The 19,945-nt window shown below is 30.5% G+C and overlaps 1 protein-coding gene across 3 annotated transcripts in view; it reads left to right on the top strand.

Annotated features, from left to right (window-relative positions):
* Positions 1 to 19,158, top strand: part of Rap1 (RAS oncogene family member Rap1) — a 55,428-nt gene extending 36,270 nt beyond the window's left edge. For 2 of the 3 annotated variants that reach the window (XM_075363126.1, XM_075363125.1), the window contains one exon: positions 12,047 to 14,371. In XM_075363126.1, the coding sequence (XP_075219241.1) occupies positions 12,047 to 12,136 (90 nt within the window). In that variant the 3' untranslated portion in view covers positions 12,137 to 14,371. Of the gene's footprint in view, positions 1 to 12,046; positions 14,372 to 18,074 lie in introns of those variants that run through there. The other variant, XR_012756104.1, reaches the window with a different exon arrangement.
* Positions 19,159 to 19,945: the final 787 nt, after the last annotated feature.

Below are 19,945 nucleotides of genomic sequence, written 5' to 3' on the forward strand. Positions count from 1 at the left end.
TATGGAGGTAGAAGAAATTTGTTATATAATTTTGGGAAGTAGAATTACTAAAGATAGATGAAGCAGGAGCGATATAAGTTAAATATAACTAAACGAGCCTTCAGTCAGAAATATAATTTGTTTACATCAAAAATTAATTTAAATGTCAGGAAAAGATTTTTGAACGGATATGTTTGGAGTGTCACTTTATATGGAAGTGAAACTTGGACGATTGGAGTACCTGAGAAGAATGGATAAGAAGCTTTTGAAATGTGGTGCTATAGGAGAATGTTAAAAATCAGATGGGTGGATAAAATTCAAAAAAATATAGTTAAAAGAAGAGACAGACTTATAGGCCATATATTAAGGGATCCTGGAGTAGTTGGTTTAATATTAGAGGGTCAGGTAGAAGGAAAAAATTGTGCAGGCAGGCAACGTTTGGAATATGTAAAACAAATTGTTAGGGATGTAGGATGTAGGGAGTATACCAAAATGAAACGACTAGCACTAGATAAGGAATCTTTGAGAGCTGCATCAAACCAGTCAAATGACTGAAGACAACAAAAAAATGTTGATTTATAATTATGCATAGGAGTGGCTCATGGGTATTCCATCTTAATTCAACAAATGGTAAGTGCATCATTATTTTTGATTTTGATGTTATTTGGTGTATTATAACTACCCAGCTTGTAGTGGCTAAAAAATATTTTTCTATATTTAAAAAAAAAAATTTTGTGACTAATAGACTATTTTCTAACTCACCAACAGGTAAAAACACCTTTTTTGTCACTTTTTCCATGAGCTGTAGCATTCTTATTTTACATCGTACAGAGGGTCAAAAAGGGCTTTTTGGAAAAAGTAAAGATAAAACATCATCTTAGTGTACATTTTTGTTGGTGGTGCACTCACAAACAGTGAGTGATACCTAACCCACCAGCCAGAACACAAAATTTAGGTGTTAAATCAGCAAATTTTGAAAAACCAATTTTTAAATTATGTTTTTCTTTGAAGGCTATGTACAATTCTTTCAAGTTATATAAGATAACCCTTTTTTTGAATATTAATTTTCTTCCAGTCAGCTTGTCTTACAGAGACACAGTACTTCTTGCTTGGAATCATTTGGCTGTGCTCATCATTCTGGTAAAAATCTTGGACACATTTAATAATATTTTCATCAATTACGTGACTGGGTTTCTTTTTGCTGATTGGTGGCAAAATTCACCTTGTTTTAACTGATTGTTTGGATTGACGGGCTATATACTGACTAACAATAAACTCATTTTGAATTCTTTGATTGCTCCAGCTGTTTGGTAATAAACTTCAAATATTAATTTTTTCCTTGAGTGGTGTAGCTGTTTTCATTTTATCCTTCATTTTAATGTTTAATACTTCATATTCCCTACTTAAATCAGCATAATTTTGTGATACTAAACTGGTTTCTTCTGTAGAAATATTTAAATCAAAGGAATTTTTTTATTTACTGGTAACTTGGCTATTTCTGTAACTTTATTTTTTAAAAATGGTTCCTTTGGGCTGCTTGGTAATTTTTTAACTTTAACGGGGGAAATGTCAAGTGCTGAACAAGCTTTATTCATCAACTTTATTATAACACATTGAGGCCCAAATATATCTTGACATTCGGGTTTACGTTTTGTATCATCTTGTGGTTTTTGTATTTTGTTTAAGCATTTTGTACACATTGCTCTGCCTGGAATTAATTTTAAATTTGGTTTGCTTGTTGAAAGTCTCAAAGAGATTTCTTAACCGGTTTAGTGTGACAATTAAATGGATTAGAGCAACTTTTCCCATTAATATGAAAATATTTATCTGAATATTCAGTTTTATGGAAAGTACAGATATTTTTTGTTTTAGTACATCCACTTCTTAAAGATATCACTGTTATTTGCTGTTGAGTAAACTCTAAAATATCTTGCCATATTGAAAATCTGTTGTAAGTCAATTTGCGACATACTGTTTCAGTGGTAATGGTAATTGAACACTCCATAATCCATTTTTATAAAATGTAACATGGGTTCTTACAATAACAGTACAGTTAGTATAAATTTTAAAACTACCAATTGCACCTTACTTTGTCTTATTCCAGTTTCTCTTCAGTTAAAATAAAAATTTTGCTAATTAATAAAATAAATAATAAAAGAGGAGTTCACTGTAATAAAATTACTTTATAAATAAGTGTACATTACCTAACCACATTAACACTAGTAACATTACAACATATTACATTGAAATCAAAATAATAACTGAATCTTCTACAACGTTTGCATTCAGGATTATGCAAACATTCATGTCCATGCATGTTTAAACATGTGTTTGTGTGTATGAGTCATACTTTAAGTAAGAAACCACCTAGAATATAAGCTATATCATTATAGATATATCAAAATATTTTGTACAGTAGACCTACAATATTATCTGAAAAAATACATGCTGTGAGTTGTTTGGATACATTGTTCATGGTTAGAAGACAGCATTTTCAGCGCTTTTGATGGCTTCATTACTTGTCAAAAAATTTATATGGTTTTAAAGAACATAAAATGTACTTAACTGCTGTAAACATTTCAGATTTTTCCCCACATGTGGTCTTTTGGCCCCAAAAATGAGACATTTTCAAAATCGTACAATTTGGTGGCCATTTTTTTTTAATGAAGGACACTTGATAACAATCCAATTTTTTTCTATTAACAACTACTACTAGTACTAAGGAGTTAGAAGGTAAAAAACAAGCCTGTTACTCGAACCCCTTCATTATTTATTTTGGACCCAAAATTTGAAAAATCAACAATTTGTAAACATGATTTCAGTAAACATCACAAGATTTGGTTATGTAACAAAATGAATTTTGAGTACACTAAGATAAAGTTCCATCTTTACTCTTTCCAAAAAGCCCTTTTTGATCTCTGAATGGTGTAAATAAGAATGCTACAGCTCATGGAAAAGTGATGAAAATGGCTGTTTTTATCTGTTGGCAAGTTAGAAAATAGTTTATTACTCAGCAAAAAAGTTTTTTTAAAAATATAAAAAAATATTTTTTGTCTACTACAAAGTGGGTAGTTATAAAATAAATACAATTTTTAAAAATATGTTGAATTAAAATGGAATACCCTGGCATGAATTCTATGATGACACTGACTACTAAAATTGTCATTGTGCATTCTGCTTTATAAGTTGGTTTGTGGTTGATATGATATTTGTGATTTTTTTGTATTAGTGCGCTGATATTAAATCAGCTATTTACTTTTGTTCGAGTGTTACATGTTTTAAATTTTAGTTGACCCAGTCTAAAGTTTATTCTAACTGAAAACAAATTTTGCTTTGTATATATAGTTCAGATTTTTGTGACCAGTTCTGACCATGTGAACTGCAGCTTAAAATATGAAAAAAAAATCTTAAATCTGGGATATAGATATGAAGATAAATTTATTGTACTGTACTATTCTGGTTGGAGATCGGTTATAATTATAATATTTTCAGAAAACATGTACTTGTTTTGTAAATTTTTATCCCATTATAAACTAGTAAATGAGATAGTATGGAATATCTTAACTAATATAAGCTCAACCTAAAAGTTCAAAATTAAACCTGTTTTTATGTTCATCGCTTATTATTTTGAATTATTATTAATAGAACATGAAACTTTCTTTCAAAATAATATCGACCAATTGAGTCTTCATGATAAAGGTACCTATAGCAATCGCTGCCAATTGTATCCTCATATAATTCTGCTAATTAAAGTTACTTAACTACTTCTAATTTCCTTTTGCTACTTAAGGCTGCCATTGAAAATAATTGTGAATGGACTTTTTAAAATCATCTTGCTTTTTAAAATAAAATTTCTATAAATGAAAATGTAAATGCTCGTTTGTTTAAAATTTTAAATCTCCAAAAGTTCTTTATTGATTACTTTGAAATTTTGGCACAACATTGCATTCGAATATGCATGTGTTTTATATTCCCACTATTTATATACATAAGATGTCACACCTGTGACAGGTAAAAACATAATTTTTTTGAAAAACAGTGCTATCTGTTAGAACTTAAAAGCAACACACACTACACTAAATATTTTATGATTCCATTTCAATGTTTCTGATATGTGTGTCTGCTATAGACTAAAAAAACTACTGGACTGATTTATGTGTGGGGAAAAATCGGAAAAAGTAAAAGGGAAGAAGGGGAAAATAAAAAAGAGGAAAACAGGAAATGGAAAGGAAAGGAGAAAAAAGAAAAGGGGAAAAGGAAATAAGAGAAAGAGAAATAGGAAGGAACAGGAAATGGGGATGAAAGGAGGGAAAAGGGAGAGAATGAAAGGGAATGTGGTAAAAATGAAAGTGGGTAAAAGGAAAATTGTGAAAAGGGGAAAAAGGAAAAGTGAAAGGTTAAATTTTGTGAAGTTCTGTAATTTTCATTTTGTTAATATTTACCAAACTTTAAATTGTGTTCATTTAATCCATTGTATACTCAAATCTAGCAATATTGAAGCATTGCCAGCTTTGCTAGTATTATAAATGTAATTGTCCTGAATCTAATAAATCATTTATGCAACTATTAATAAGATAAATTATGTGTGTTTGTGTCAGCACATCTATTGATTATGAATAAGGCTGTTTTGTTCCTGATTTGTCCATTTTATTAGAAATTATTTCACAACTTTGTACTCCACCTGTATCCTGTTAAGAACTTGATTCATATATCAATTAAAGTATACATAATAACATGGTTAATTAAGTTGAGATGATATTATCTAGTAACAAAAGCCTCATAAACCCACTGGGTTGGTCTTGTGGTGAACGCGTCTTCCCAAATCAGCTGTTTTGGAAGTCTAGAGTTCTAGCATTCAAGTACTAGTAAAGTTAGTTATCTTTATATGGATTTGAATATTAGATCGTGGATACCAGTATTCTTTGGTGTTTGGGTTTCAATCAACCACACATCTCAGGAATGGTCAAACTGAGACTGTACAAGCTACAATTGATTTACACTCATACATATCATCCTCTCAAGTATTATCTGAATGGTAATTACTGGAGGCCAAAAAAAAAAAAAAGAAAGTAACAAAAGCCTTATATTTTTTTTTAAAGAGTGCTTAGAACTATTATTTATCAAGTAAACATTCATTTATTTACTACTCCTTTTGCAATTATAGGTAAATCTTAAGGTAAATTATGCTCTTTTTTTTTAGAGTCAATGAATGTCGTGTTATCTTTAGCTAAACTTAATTTAGTATTTATTAACATAAGTAGCTGACCTGTCAGATGTTCCTGTCATACCTATAATTATTCAATTCAAACAGGGAATAAAAACTAAAAAAAAAATTATTTCTAAAGCATAATGTTTATTGTAATGTACAACAATATTCAATTTATTTTAGACCATAATGTATTTTTAGTCGTTTTATCGAGAAACGTCTGACAATTCAAGTTTTGGATTGAATGCTATTTATTGAAGTGCTTTTGGATATACAATGTTTTTTGTTTTTCCTCCTGGTGCATATACAAATAAATTGGAAGGTTTTCCGACGCATGAGCAAGCCACATACAGGTTCCATGTGAGAAGCATGGATTTTCCAAATTCAGTACACATTTGAAGTGATTGTCTTGTGCTTTGTTGATGGTCATTGCTAAGGCAAGTCTTTGATTGGCGAATGTTGAAATTGATTGTATTGACATCGTTGTTTTTGGCTGCTAATATAGCCCGTGCACTCAGCCATTGATGATTTCTGCAATTTTGTGCTATATTTGGGAAAACTTTGTCAATTAACTCGTCGGTGGTTGCTGTGATATTACAGAAATTTGTTGGCAATGTGATGCGTTGTGTTCATCAATGGCCATTTTCCCATTCCCAATATCCAACAATTATTTTTGCGAAACAATCAGTGGATGCATCATTTTGTAGTTGTACACGCATATTGGTCTCCAAATTCAATTAATGTATGTATGTGTTGCCATTAAACTGATGATATGAGACATGCGATAAGTTCATCAGCTGGTGTTGAACATGATATTACTGGTAGTTTGTCGAAAATCACCAGACAATAAAATGATTGCGCCACCGAAGAGCAGTTGATTTCCTCTTAAATCTTTTAGTGTACGATCAAGTGCTTCTAATGCTTTTTTGTACGTCATAGTACACTCGTCCCATATAATGAGTTTACACGTTTGGAGTATTTTACCCATTCCAGAATTTTTGCATGTTGGTCTTTCAGTGATTTGGATATTCAACGGCAGTTTCAGTGCTGAATGCGTTGTTTCACCACCATCCAGAAGAGTTGCTGCAAATTTGTTTGTGAGCAAATTTACTTAATTTGTCAATGTCAAACTGTTTTTTTTTTGGTTGCAAAACACGATCGAAAAGGCTGTTTGCATATCGATTCGGCGCAGGCATTCCCAGTTGTAACAGTGATTTGTTAACGATTGCCAAACACATCAATCGCAACCAATGCCTCATTATACACATTTGGTGAAAATTTAATGTCTGGATTTTGATTCGTTGTACGCAAATGATGCAAAATGTCTTCACTCATGTAGTCTTTGTAATTTTCCCAAAGATCTTTTAAATTTGATGGGAAACATGTCAATATTATCGCAAATAAAGTTCGTATTTGTTGTGGTCGAGCAGAAGTCTATGCATCTGTGAGTGAAGTGTCCCAATGTGCATCGTTTTCATGAAGATTTAATTCTTGGCAAGCTTCACGATATGTCGCCCAAACTTGGCCATTCACTGTTCTCAATTGTTCAAAGGAGGTCGGTCCACGTATGTTGATTAACAGTAATCGCAAGTAAAAGCATTCTGCATTGTTTGGATGAACAGTGTACAGACGGCCTAACGCATCAGTTGAATATAAATTGGGATGTCCTTCAACTGCTTTGCCTTGTTTGTGGCGTTGAAACTTTTTTGCTGATACATTCTATGTGTAATATAATGGCACTTAAGAGTAAAGTAGCGTCTTTGCAAATACATCTTCGCTGCACAGTGAGAAAAATGCATTTAACGTTGTTAATGGTGGTGACAATGCTCTTGTACGTACATTTTCTGTCCTGAAGTACACGCGCTGGCCATTTTCAAGGTGCACTGCCAAATGAACAACTGTTGGATGTCGTTCATGGATTGGAAATGATAAAATGTGCCATACTGCTTCATTACTACTGATGTAGCGTCCCAGTTGATATTGATTGATTTCATCTATAGATGTAGTTGTTTGTCCGAAACCAAAAACTGCCATATCACTTCCTTTGTTGATATATTTGCAAATGTACTTGATCGAATTTACTGAATTGCAATACTTGACATTGATGTGTGCTTTGAACGTCTTCGAGAGTAACTGTGAATACGGTACAGCCCAACGATTATCGATTTCAACATCATTGTTCCGTACTTTAAAAGTGTTGGATTTGTCACCATCTTCAGTTGATCGTCGACGATAGAGTGGATATCCGTCATTTCCAGTGATAGTCTCGGCAACTAAAGCTCTTGGGTATTGTTTTGTGCATTTCCCATCAGACATGCATGGTGAATGATTGTTAAGTACACCACATGGGCCATGAATCATGTTTTTTATGACGACTTCAAATAAGTCTGGATCGCTGTTGGCATCTGGTATTTCTGCTGAGATGATCTGATCAATGTGATCTGGTGTGAGTTTTGTGATCAATCAAATTAAAATGTGTGCATGTAGCAGTACTCGTTTTTGCCACTCAATGGAATACTTCCAACAGCATGTCTCACCAAATACCTGATGCTTAACAAAGAAATTCAATAAAGATTTCAATTTTTGTTTGAACACACCTGTGGTAATATCATGAAGATCCGAAGATGACTGTATAGGTAACAAAAGTTCTTTAATTTCTTCCCACGTAGGATTGCATGTGAATGTAATAAACAGATCTGGACGGCCATATGCGCGAACATATGTCATTGCATCTTGTGCATATTCATGCATGTGCCGTGGATTCCCTGTGAATGTAGCCAGCAGACCATTTTCCCCAATTCGTTGGGATTCACATTGCCATCATTAACAATTTTATCACGTAAATGAATGTATTCTTCTGAACGCAACTTGGTTTGATTCAATCGAATGTAGAGAAGTTGTTCGGTTTTTATTTTCACATACATATCGACAATATATTGATGGAACAATTGTCGACATTTCAATATATGATTTTCAGCGTTTTCACGAAGCATCAAATTATAGGAATATTCATGGCACTGACTTTCTTGTTCGTTTCCTCATCTGTTTGTGGATTTCTCATTTTGATGTTCAAATGATATCCATCTTCATCTTTCCAAAATAAAATCGGATATTGCAATCCGTCGTATGAGTGATGTGTTTCTGTGGCTCGCTGAACATTACCATTTCTGCGATGAAGAATTATATCACGTGAGTTAAATTCTTCGCCAACTATAACGATCGTCACTTCATCAATTGTTGGTGCATTGTATCGTCTTTCGTATTGGCCGAGAGAGGTTTTGTCTGCTCTAACTACAACTCTGTAGTCATCAGCTGGGATTTGGTCAAGGGCAGTTCTAAACAATTGAATCAGTTTGTGTGTTGATCGAATAAAGTTAGTAATGCAGCGACAATTTCTCATCTAGTGCCCGTATTGTATCAACAATGTTGATCGATTTGTTCATCAGTGTTTCCAATGAAATAAATTGGAAGAAATTTATGTTTCGTATCTGGAAGTGGTAGTAATGATCCAGCACTGTGATAGATTTGACCTTGCACTTTGAATGTTGGCATGTAATTGTCGTGCACGATATTGGTTGCACCGAGTGATGTCATTTGGAAACATGAATTGTACTTGTACTTGTATGTTCGTTAAGAAATGTTTCGATTCACCTGTGTCACCTGATACCAATGTTGATAATGGTTCGGGTGGTGGATGTAATTCTGGCAATTTTATTTTTCCACATAAGCTCATTCACACAGCACAGCACATTCCTGGTGCTTCATTCTTAAATTTGAATGCACTACAGTATGTGCATAGTTCATCCATTTTTCCAATACCCACCCTTGGATGAATGCTGTAATTATAATTAGCATCGTAATGGAATGTACTGAGATTCAAATCAGCGTGAGTGGTTGTTCTGGTTCAAGCAGTGCTCACTCCAATGGTTTGCAGTCTGGATTTTCATTGCTTGTTTGTTTCTGATGAACGGGCTCGAGCCTGAAGTTCTCTGTCGGTTTCCAATCTCACTTTTCGTTGCTCGTTTGTTTCTGATGAGCGGGCTTGAACATTACGTTCTCGATTGGATTCCAATCTCGCTTCTTGTTGCTCGTTTGTTTCTGATGCTCATGTTGTCTTTTTCTTTTGTGCTTGAGATGTAGAATGACCGATCGCTCATTTTTGGGAGGCATACCTGCACAGAAATAGCGTTGAAATTGGTTGAAAATTAAAATGTTGGAATGCAATGTTCACAACTATTGAAAGTTTTATATTTTAATTTTCAAAATAACAGATTTAAATTAAGTACGCTATAATTTTTTAAAATATAAAATCACCTTTATCTTACAATTCTAAGTCTTGCCCCTATATATGAACTCCAGATTTTTAAAGTGCAATATTATTTTTTTTAAATATATCTCATTTTATCATAATATAAGCATAGTAATTTTAGGAGTTACTCGGAAAAGTTCGGGAAATTTTGGAAAACCCCGAAACAAGTGTTTCTTGTTTTTTAACGGGATACCTATACACCAAATTGCACTACTATATCTCTATTGGTTCCAGAGATATGAAGGCTCTACTCCTAACTTACACCATTTTTAGTTTATTTTAGAATTTATTTAGAAAAGTTTCGGAAATTTTGGAAAACGACGTATTTTACAAACTCAGAAACCTTCCCTGGCATGCGTTCAACCATTCCCCAAAGTTTCATCGCTATTGGATGAACGGTTTAGGAAGGCATAAGAAACATACAGACAGACAAACATTCATCTTTATTTATATAGATTGTTAGTTATATGTTACAATATTTCAAAATTGTAATTATTACCATTGTTATTAAATAATGTCAAATAAAAAATCGCTACTGTGTTATGAAACTCGCTCAATAAGTTAACAGACCAATGTATATGTGGGGAGAACTAGTTTGTCTGGTTGATTGCATGGTGAACAATGTTAGTACTAGTGTATGCTACACAGTGATTTTTTTTTTTTATCAAGGTGTAAAACATGCCAATATCTTTTGCAAGATGTATGCTTAATGTGGTGTTAATTACTACATAGTAGACAAATTTAAAATTTAAAAGGTGAAAAAAATGTTGAAGCACATTCTCAATATTTTGATTTACAACACACTGTTAAACTGGCTATGGAGTTATGTTAAAGAAAACCATAGTCCAGTCTTTCTGGAAAGAATTTGAATTTAGATTTTATTTAACATAGTACTTAGAATTCCCTCACCAAAAAATATCTTCTAGTAAGATATAAAGTTTGATTTTTTATTTAAATTTGTTTTGAAAACATTCTTTATTACATTTTTGCTTCTTATGAAAGTCATGAAGTATTGCGACTTTCTGTTAAATCTCTCATATCCAAGAACAGTTTACCAGATATTTTATAAATAAAGAAAATATAATCCAGTCTTATTTTTTTATATTTCTGGAAGCCTTTTCTTAACAGAATATGAATTGGTCAGCAACCGATATTACTGTATGAAAGATAATGCTGTGAAATATTACACACCAAACTATTGGTTTAAGCCTTACTTCTCATTTGATATAATTAAGTTATTTCAGAAATTTACTCCTGTAACCTTTCTTAATGTTCAGGTTTTTAAAAGATTGATTCAGATGGACTGAGCTGTTTTTGAGCATTAAATAAAATGTTATATAAATTGAAACATGGAGATTGTAATTTTATATAAGTATTAAAATTTTTTTTTTTTTTTAATAGTAAAATTTAACTCCTCTTTTTTAAACGATAATCTTGACTAAATATTGTGTCATCAAGTGTATGTAGTATGCTTGGTATAATACTCTACTTTTCTGCAGTATACCTCTGATGTCAAACTTTCCATTACTGAAGAGTCCTACTTTATTATAATTTCTTTACTATATTCGGCCTATTCTTTAAGGTGCTTGTACAGTTACTTAAAAAAAAAAACCTTTTCCTTTTAGCTTTGTTAATCATGAGTCTTTCCTTCTTTCTGGTTTTGGTCATGGTCTCATTTTTTTGTGTTTTAACTGTATGTATACAATTCCATCATTCCTCCCTTGTACTTAGCTGCTCCTGATTTCTTTTAATTCCTCATCCTATACAACTGGGTTATCACACATTTTGTGAGTGGTCTTGATTTTTACAGCACTTTTTTATGAACGCTCTTGTTTTCTTCTATCCCACCCCAATTTCCTTCTGCCATCCAGTGAGAATGGATGAAAAAGCATTTCCTTGCTTTAGGTATTTTTTAATTTTTATTTTGACTTGTATTTTTTCTTTCTACTCATGTGCACCTCCTGCTCTATTTAAATTTCTGCTCTATTCGGCTTGCCATCTTTGTTCCTTTCCTATAGAAATTAGCACTTATATAGAGATCATTATCGTTTCTCTGTTGTGTATTACGAAAGACCATCGGCTGATCTTTCTGGTTCCAATTTCACTGTTGTAATTATCGTAATGTAAGTGTAGGATCTGCTGAGGGCCTTTCTGATCCAAAATACTTTTTCATTGATTTTGCTTTTGCCCGAATTCTTTTCAGTAACACCTTTCTGCATCTGTGAATCTGTATGATCCCCTTACTATTCTCAGATATTTTTCTATTCCTTTTTATGAAGATTAAAAACTTATTTTTTTATAATCTGAATTTTTTCTCTTTCCATACTGCAGATATAGCTTAACAGACCATCAATTCCCTGACATATTTGCCGCTTCTGTGTTCAATTCATCTGTTTCTTTTGTCTCATATATTTCTTCCACTTATGTTAGTGTTAAGCCCTTTAGTCTTTTAACGCCTGGATAGGTTAATTTTTATTCTTTAGTTACATTTATATATACTTTTTGTTGTTATAACGGATTTTTATTAATATTTTATGTGTTTTCTTTTTTAGATATTTTATGACTTAGTGCGACAAATAAATAAAAAATCTCCAGAGAAGAAACAAAAACAGAAAAAGAAAACATTGTGTGCACTCGTATAAAGAAAATGAGAGGTGGCATGCAGCAGCAAAAGATATGAGCCAGTTAACAACGGAGACATAATGTGTTAAATAATAATAATGATTAAGATTACATCATATGGAGATAAGAGCTGTTGAAAACGTTTTACTGCATAAATGTCCAGTCACAGTTACTGTAAACATCTGTCTTCGACTTCAGTAATTATTCAGTTCTAATCAGAAACATTGTCACTCTTACTGCTAAATTACTACTATTACCACCACCACCACCATCATCATCATCATCACCAACACCACCACCACCACCACCACCACCACTTCTGTTACTACTATTACTATTACATCGACTAGAAGTGTGACTAGTTTGTGTGTCGCCTGTCCTTTGCAATACAAGAAACTATAAATGGCTTTGCCTCGGTTTTTCAGAGTTGCACAAGTGTATTAGTTATGATCGACTTAACACCTGTGTATGCGTGCATGTGTATGTGTTCATCAATGTATATGTGTGAAGTTTTCACTCATTAACAGAAAGAGAATGAGGTCGTTTGTGTATTCATTTAACAGTATCCTTATGAGGGAATATCAGAAAATTTTTTTAAGCAATTAAATGTTGGTGACACTGTTAATAGTTAATCACTGCCATTTAATAACTAGAAAACATCACCTGGTGGTTTTTTTTTATCTTTTTTATTCTTTCATTCTTCATGCAGTACACAAAGATGTGATTAGTATGCGAGTGTGAGAGAAGTGAAATTATATGAATGATCCGTGAGTGTATGTGTGTATATATGTATCTGTTGAATGTTTGTATGTATTACATGTATATATGAATGCAGATGCAGTGATTAAAAAATGGTTTGTGTTATAGTGATTAACAATTTTTATATGACATACTAGTGATTGATAAAAGTAATTTCTTTATCTCAGATTAGTTTTGGAAAATTTGTGTAGGTGGATGGGTGCATTTATATGCACAAGTAGTCTGTTAAGTTTTTTGTTATTTTTCAGCAGCAGTTTCTTCACGTGTTATATTGCAGTTACCGTTTCAATATACAGTTAAAAAAATAAATCTGAAAGACTTGCTTTTTTAAATATTTTTATCATACCGGGTCTGCCAAACTGTTATTAGTTCCATGTGCAGTTTTAAAATTTTTGTTTCGGCCGTAATTTAATCGCTGTGTAAAGTGTCTTATAATTTTTTTGTGATGACAAGGTGTACATCTTGTCTTCATTTCTGAAAAGTTCTCATCTCTGTGATCAATGTGCAAAAAAAATTAGTGGTTTGCTGATGAGATCAGTGTTTTAATATTTTATCAGGTCTCACAAAGAGAACAAAATATATCAAGTGTGATGTAAATAAATAAATATATGATTGATAAATACACACATGAATAAACAGTCATGTATATGAAAGCGATACCTTTTCTTTGCTGGACGGGAAGATGTGCTCAGTTTTACCTTTTATTTCACGAATATCGTTAGGATATGCAAATTGTATATACGGGTACAAGGAATAGTGATTCGATGGTTTCTGTGATTGTGTGGATGGAGGCAGTAAGATTATTCAGTTTATCCTGAGTATAACTTTAGTTTTCTTGGAAAAAAAGGATGAATAACTAATTATGCTCGAATGCCTATTGGATATTGAAAGTAGTTTTCAGTAACGCATGTCAGTTTGTATTTATTTATTATAGTGTTATTTCATGACACTATAGTCAGTTTTAGTATGTGCTAACCCTTTTACTGCTAATATTTTAACATGATCTTGATAAAGGAAATTAAGATGAAATCTTAAAAATATGTCCCTTCATTTAAATACGGTTACTACTTTTGTGTACATGTAAAAGTATTAACTGTCGTTCAGAAATTTCATTTTAGTTAAAAACAATAATTAAAAACCACAATTTCCTTACAAAATTATTGTAAGTTTAAAGATTTGTATCAAAAGTTTTTACATTTTAATAATAAAATCATGTTAAAAATGTATAAAAACTGTCTTTTTACTTAAAAGTAAATAAATGAAAAACATAAAGTTGTTTATGCGTGAGCATGTATGTTTGTGGTCAGTTTATTTATAGGAACGGATATCAGTGCTATATTGTTAGTTTTATTACCAAATTAGTACCTAATACTTGGTTAGCACTAATGAAAGAAATGCTATTATTAAGTCAGTAGTTTCCTTGTTTATTTGATGACTGGTGTGTAGTTTAAATTACATTAAAAAAAAAAAAAAAAAAAAAAAAAAAAAAACAATAATTGATATATGAAAATAGTGTTAATATCAACTTTTTATCAATTAATTCCTTTTATAATGAAAATCATTGACACTGATCTAACTTCAATGTAGGTATTAACATACAGAACTTTTTGGACAGTTTAGTATTTGCAAGCAGAGTTCATTTCAACTGTTAAAATCAAAAAAATAAAATTTTTGATTTTTCTTATAATAAAATGGGTTAATACAGAAATAAAATCTAGCAACAGGTTTTTTTTTATGAGCATATGGGCAGAAGTTGGCAGGTGATGTAATTGTGTTCTGTTTGACAGAGTTGAATGATTTGGCTAAAGGGTTAATGTGAAATTAATAAAAACATTTTATGCATAAAATGTATTTTGTGAGGAAATTGTCTGCAATTTGTTTTATTGGGTCAGATTTTAGTTTTCACTGTCATTTTTTTTAACCAATATTCAGGTTTAGATGTTTTCTAATTGATGTAAAATTATAATTTTATTTCAGAATTAACTAAAATAATTTATAACGTTCACTTATTTATTAAGATTTCATTCATCTTCCATTAAACTGAATTTGATATGAAGTGGCTTAAACTGTTTAATTATTTGGCTGTAGCAGTTCTGTGTTAGTTAATGAGGTTTCATTTACTAGACTCGAAGTAAGTTATGTATCTGCCGCTCGCATTATATCGGCTACTTAATGCTTTTATAGTTTTATATTACCCATTGTATTTTTTAATGATCTGTATTACTTTTATTATTATTATTGCATGCAAATCGTCTCATGTTTATTTCTTTTTTCCCCCCATTTACTGCAAATGGTCTCAAGTAACTTATTCTACTTGTTAACTTACAATACGAGGTTGTTATTGTGAATAATCAATCTTATATCCTTTTGCTTCTCCAGTGTTTTTGTGATTCATATTGCTGAAATTATCATCGACCAAAAACTGACTAGAATTCAGAGCCGCCAGTGACCATGTTTACTGCTTTTTTAATGTGAGAATCAGTGCAAAGTGAATGTTACACTTTTTATAATTATGTTTGTATAACATCACAGAAATAGTGTATTCTGTGATGTTATGTGCGCTACTTAATAGCTATCATATGAATAAAACTTTTCTTTACAATCCTAATTTATATTTGTTAATGTTCAAGTACTTTGTTCTTGTACTATCCAGCCATTTATGGTAGTGCCTGTCTGTCAGTAATTAGCTTACTAGTGAGGTTGTAATTTGAAAGTTTAAAAACTTTCAAATTACTTTTGAATATCTTTATCTAATATTTATTTGTTAAATTAAACAGAAAACAAGAAAAATTTGTAACTTGGGTAATATTATGTGTACTGGTCTCTGCTGCCAAGTGTAGACCTAAACTAATTTTGATTTTTAATGATTATAAAAAAACATAAATTTACACTTTGTTTATAATTGTTTTAGCCTGTATTAGAAATTTGAAGATATATTGTGTAAACGCTTTTCATCAGATAACATTTACAATTTCTATTCTATACTGAATAAATACTAAATAATATTAGGATAATAAATAACTTTTTTCCTGGTCTATTCTAGATCACATTTTTGTAGCCATGAAGGGTTTTTGGGGCTCAGGAGGATGCGCAGATTGAAAAAGACTACTCATCATATTTATATCAGTATCAGTCTAAATAAAATTAATAACATAATTCATTGAATATGTCATTTCATACAGGAAATCTGAGGAACTTCTTAAAAGTTCAGTAAAAATGTTGAATCTTATGCTTGTTTAGTTTGGTTAGTAATTATTCACTGATTTTACCATGAAGGTTATCTTCATCCACTTTATTCAGTATAAATACAAATCTAGTAGGTTTAAATAATAAATGGAATACATTGTATTACCTAAAACAGTAAGTTTGTTTGCAAACATTTTGATGTTAGCTTTGAAATAAACAAAAATGGGACATTTTTCAAAATAGAAACAACTTATTTTGGTATGAAAGGAAAATTTAGAATGTTCTCTTTAACAAGATACATCAAAATTATATAAAATAGAGGGGATTACAAGAGGTCACCAGTAAGTAGTCTTGCCAGCTACTTTGTTTTTTTTAAGAGCTTCAGTTATATGCAAAGATTTTTAAGTTAAAATATATATTAATACTATGTTAACATAAAAAAGTGCTACTGTCTAAAGAAAGCATATAACTTAATACTTTTTAGTATAAAGTTGAATCTGTCATGAATTTACTTATCGTTATACATACAGTTTTTATATATGGTAAGTAGACTGCTATAAAAGCATTATGTTTCTATATATGAATAAAAAAAAACATTTAAAAGCTCACTTTTGTAGTTTTAGTTATTGAAATATAAGTTTATATAAATATTTGAGTTTACATGCTCTAATTCTGAGGAAATGTTTTAGGTTATTCTATATTCATTTTCCTTCATTTACTCCAGTTATTAGAGATATCACAGTTAACTAGTTTTAAATTTTATTGATATGTGGTATATTATTTCAGTTTTATATTGTTCACACACTGCTGTTACTTTTCCATATAAACGATTTTGATGAATAGTTATTTTTCAATTTTTTTTCTTAAATTAAATTCTGAAATACAGTTTACTATTATTATTTGCTGTAATTGTTGTATTGCTATTTCTCACTTTTGTGGTGGTTTTTGATAGCTTTGATGCTCATATTGTATTCAACAAAGTATAAGATTAAACAGTAATGAGACATTTTTTATGGGAATAGTAATTTTATTCAAATTCTTAGTGATTTTGATTTATTTGTAGTTATTAAATTAAAATGTTACTAAATGTGTTAAGGCATTGCATATTGCAAATGTATACAGCCACATTTGGCCCTTCATATCATCAGCTAAACAGTTCGATTTCTGATTCGGTGCTTAGTCATTAATCTTTGGAGAGTGTTGTGAGCTATGTTTTGCTTTCCAAGATATTAAAAACTTAAAATGTTAAAATTCAGTCTTTTGGAGTTAATGTTGATATTAGGCTTAGTCTAAAAGGGTTTAGTTTTTAGAAGTGTGAACCATTAATTTTGAGTTAGATATTATTTTCATTTAAATTAGGATTATCTGGTAATACACATCATCATTCTGCAAAGTAATATTAGCCATATCAGTTTTTTAACAAATAAATATTCACTCTAAAGCAGATTTATGTAAAAAAAATAAATTTTATATTTTCAATTGATCTCATCTAAGCCAGGATGTCGCTAGGAAATGGATGAAGTAGTATTCTGAAAATGTGAAAAGACAAAATTGATTTGGCCCCCTGCTGTTTAATTGTGATAATACTCCGTGAAATACAGGTTTTTCTTATTTGTATTAATAGGAAAGAATGTGGTCCTTTTAATTAATAATGATCATCCTTTAACAGACCTTTAAACGGTAGTCTGTTAGCTATTTGCTCAGATTTTATATTTGATGAAGTACGGTGGTATTGCGTTTTTATTGAATATTTTTATTAAAATGCATTATTTTAATACTTGTGATTAGTAATTCAGCGGATCCACTTTCTTATCACTTACTTAGACGGTTCCATTTTGTAGTACTGTTAATTAATCTAGGTACATTAATCTTTAAATTTTATCAGCATACAACTCCGATATAAGCTGTTACTTTTAATTTCTAGGGGGGAAGCTTATTTATTTTTACTGTAAGAATTTAAGTTATTAAATATATAGTTCTCTAAGTCATTAAATATGCGTATCTACTTTTCAGAATGTACATTGTTTCACATATCAGTGTATAATCGGTTGGAAAGGGCACTTATTTAAGTACATATATCCTTCAGCCGTCAATGAAAATGCATTCGCTGAGCAAGTGTGCATCTACCTACAGTGCGTATGTCTTATTTAGGACCCTGAAGTGCGGAAGGAACAAAGAACTTAAAACATTAAGTGTTGCAACCTTTGTTATTTTATATTAATAATTTCTGCGATGAATTTCTTCTGTACAGAGTCTCTGCAGTATAACTCTTCAATGTTTTCTTGAAAATAGGGTTTTTAATTGTTAATGTTTAATATAATTGTATATAATAAGGGCTAATAAAGAAATTTTTTTAAATGTTTAGTCGACACTATAGTAAAAGTTGCTGAAAGACTACATGATGAAAACTAGTTGTCACACGTTTAACTTTTAAGTGAAGAAATTCTACCAACAGATTGACAAGTCATTTAGCCATTACGTTGCTTAGAAATCTTAATGTCGTGCTGATTCTATAAAATTGTATTCAAAAGTAATTTTGTGTTTGACCTCTGAATACATGTGTTCTCTTAAATGCATATATATTTAATATATTTATGTGTGATTTGTCATTTGGCTTCAGCAAACCCTTCAAAATTGATTTATATAAAATGATAGAGAAAAAAAAAATTAAGTTATTGTTATTGACAGCAAGTAATTCACTCGTCAGTGTAATTGCATCAGTGTTTTTTTTATTTACAGTGCATATGAATTGCTGAGTCATCCCAATAAATTATTATTGTTATTATTGTTACATAAATGGTTATCTTTTATATTGTTTAATTATGTTGTATGCCATAGCCTAATTTTAATCTGTATTTAAATATTTTTGTTTGTTTTTGTTTTTAGTACATATATATATATATATATATTGAATAAAGTGATTGCCAAGAAATTGCAAAGTGTATAACGTTTTGTATAATTTACTTATTTATATTGATGATAGATCTTATCCATTGATATATAATTAGGTCTAAGCATAATCGATTATAATACAGCCAGTGAGTTGATTATATAAATTAATAATTAACTGGATTTAATTATTATATTATCAAATGGATTATATATATATATATATATATATATATATATATATATATATATATATATATATAATATCTTGAATTTATTGTTTTATGTAGGTGTTAAGCCTTAGTCTTATTATTTTTATTATTGTAATATTATTACTATCATTTTAAAATTTTAAGTATGTTAATTGTTGTAAGTTGTATATAATTGGAATGAATGTGCAATCCTTAAACCACATGAGTTAAAAAAAAATGTTTGATATGTACACTTTCATTATACAAAACACACACACACACACAACTCAATACATATACATATGTACATATATACATGCTCTTAAACATACACAACGCACATATGAACCTATACTATGTATACACCATGTTATGTAAATCGTGTACATTATAATTATTAACAGTTTATTGTACAACCATTTTATAGTGTTTGTACAGTTTAATATATTATACACAAATTATTTTGTAATTATATTAATAATTCATTCATTTATTGTTTATTTTCTTAATGTTCCTGTCACTTAATGTAGCTATTATTTGTTATGGAGATATAGTGGTTCCTAATGAACTAATTTTGTTAATTAGTTTCTGTATGTGATAATCAGTAAGAGAATTAAGTTTTTAATCATCTTTTTTCTATTCAGTTCTTATCTGTTGGTCACTAGTGTTTATCTCTTTATATGTATACACTGTAGTGTGCTGGTCACTAGTGTTTATCCCTTTATATGTATACACTGTAGTGTGCAAATTAATCTAAACACACATTTTTTGTTTATTTCTATGTTGTTATACTGCTTGACCACA

Source organism: Lycorma delicatula, chromosome 4, assembly GCF_047948215.1.
Source record: "Lycorma delicatula isolate Av1 chromosome 4, ASM4794821v1, whole genome shotgun sequence".
In the NCBI taxonomy this organism is placed as follows: domain Eukaryota; kingdom Metazoa; phylum Arthropoda; class Insecta; order Hemiptera; family Fulgoridae; genus Lycorma; species Lycorma delicatula.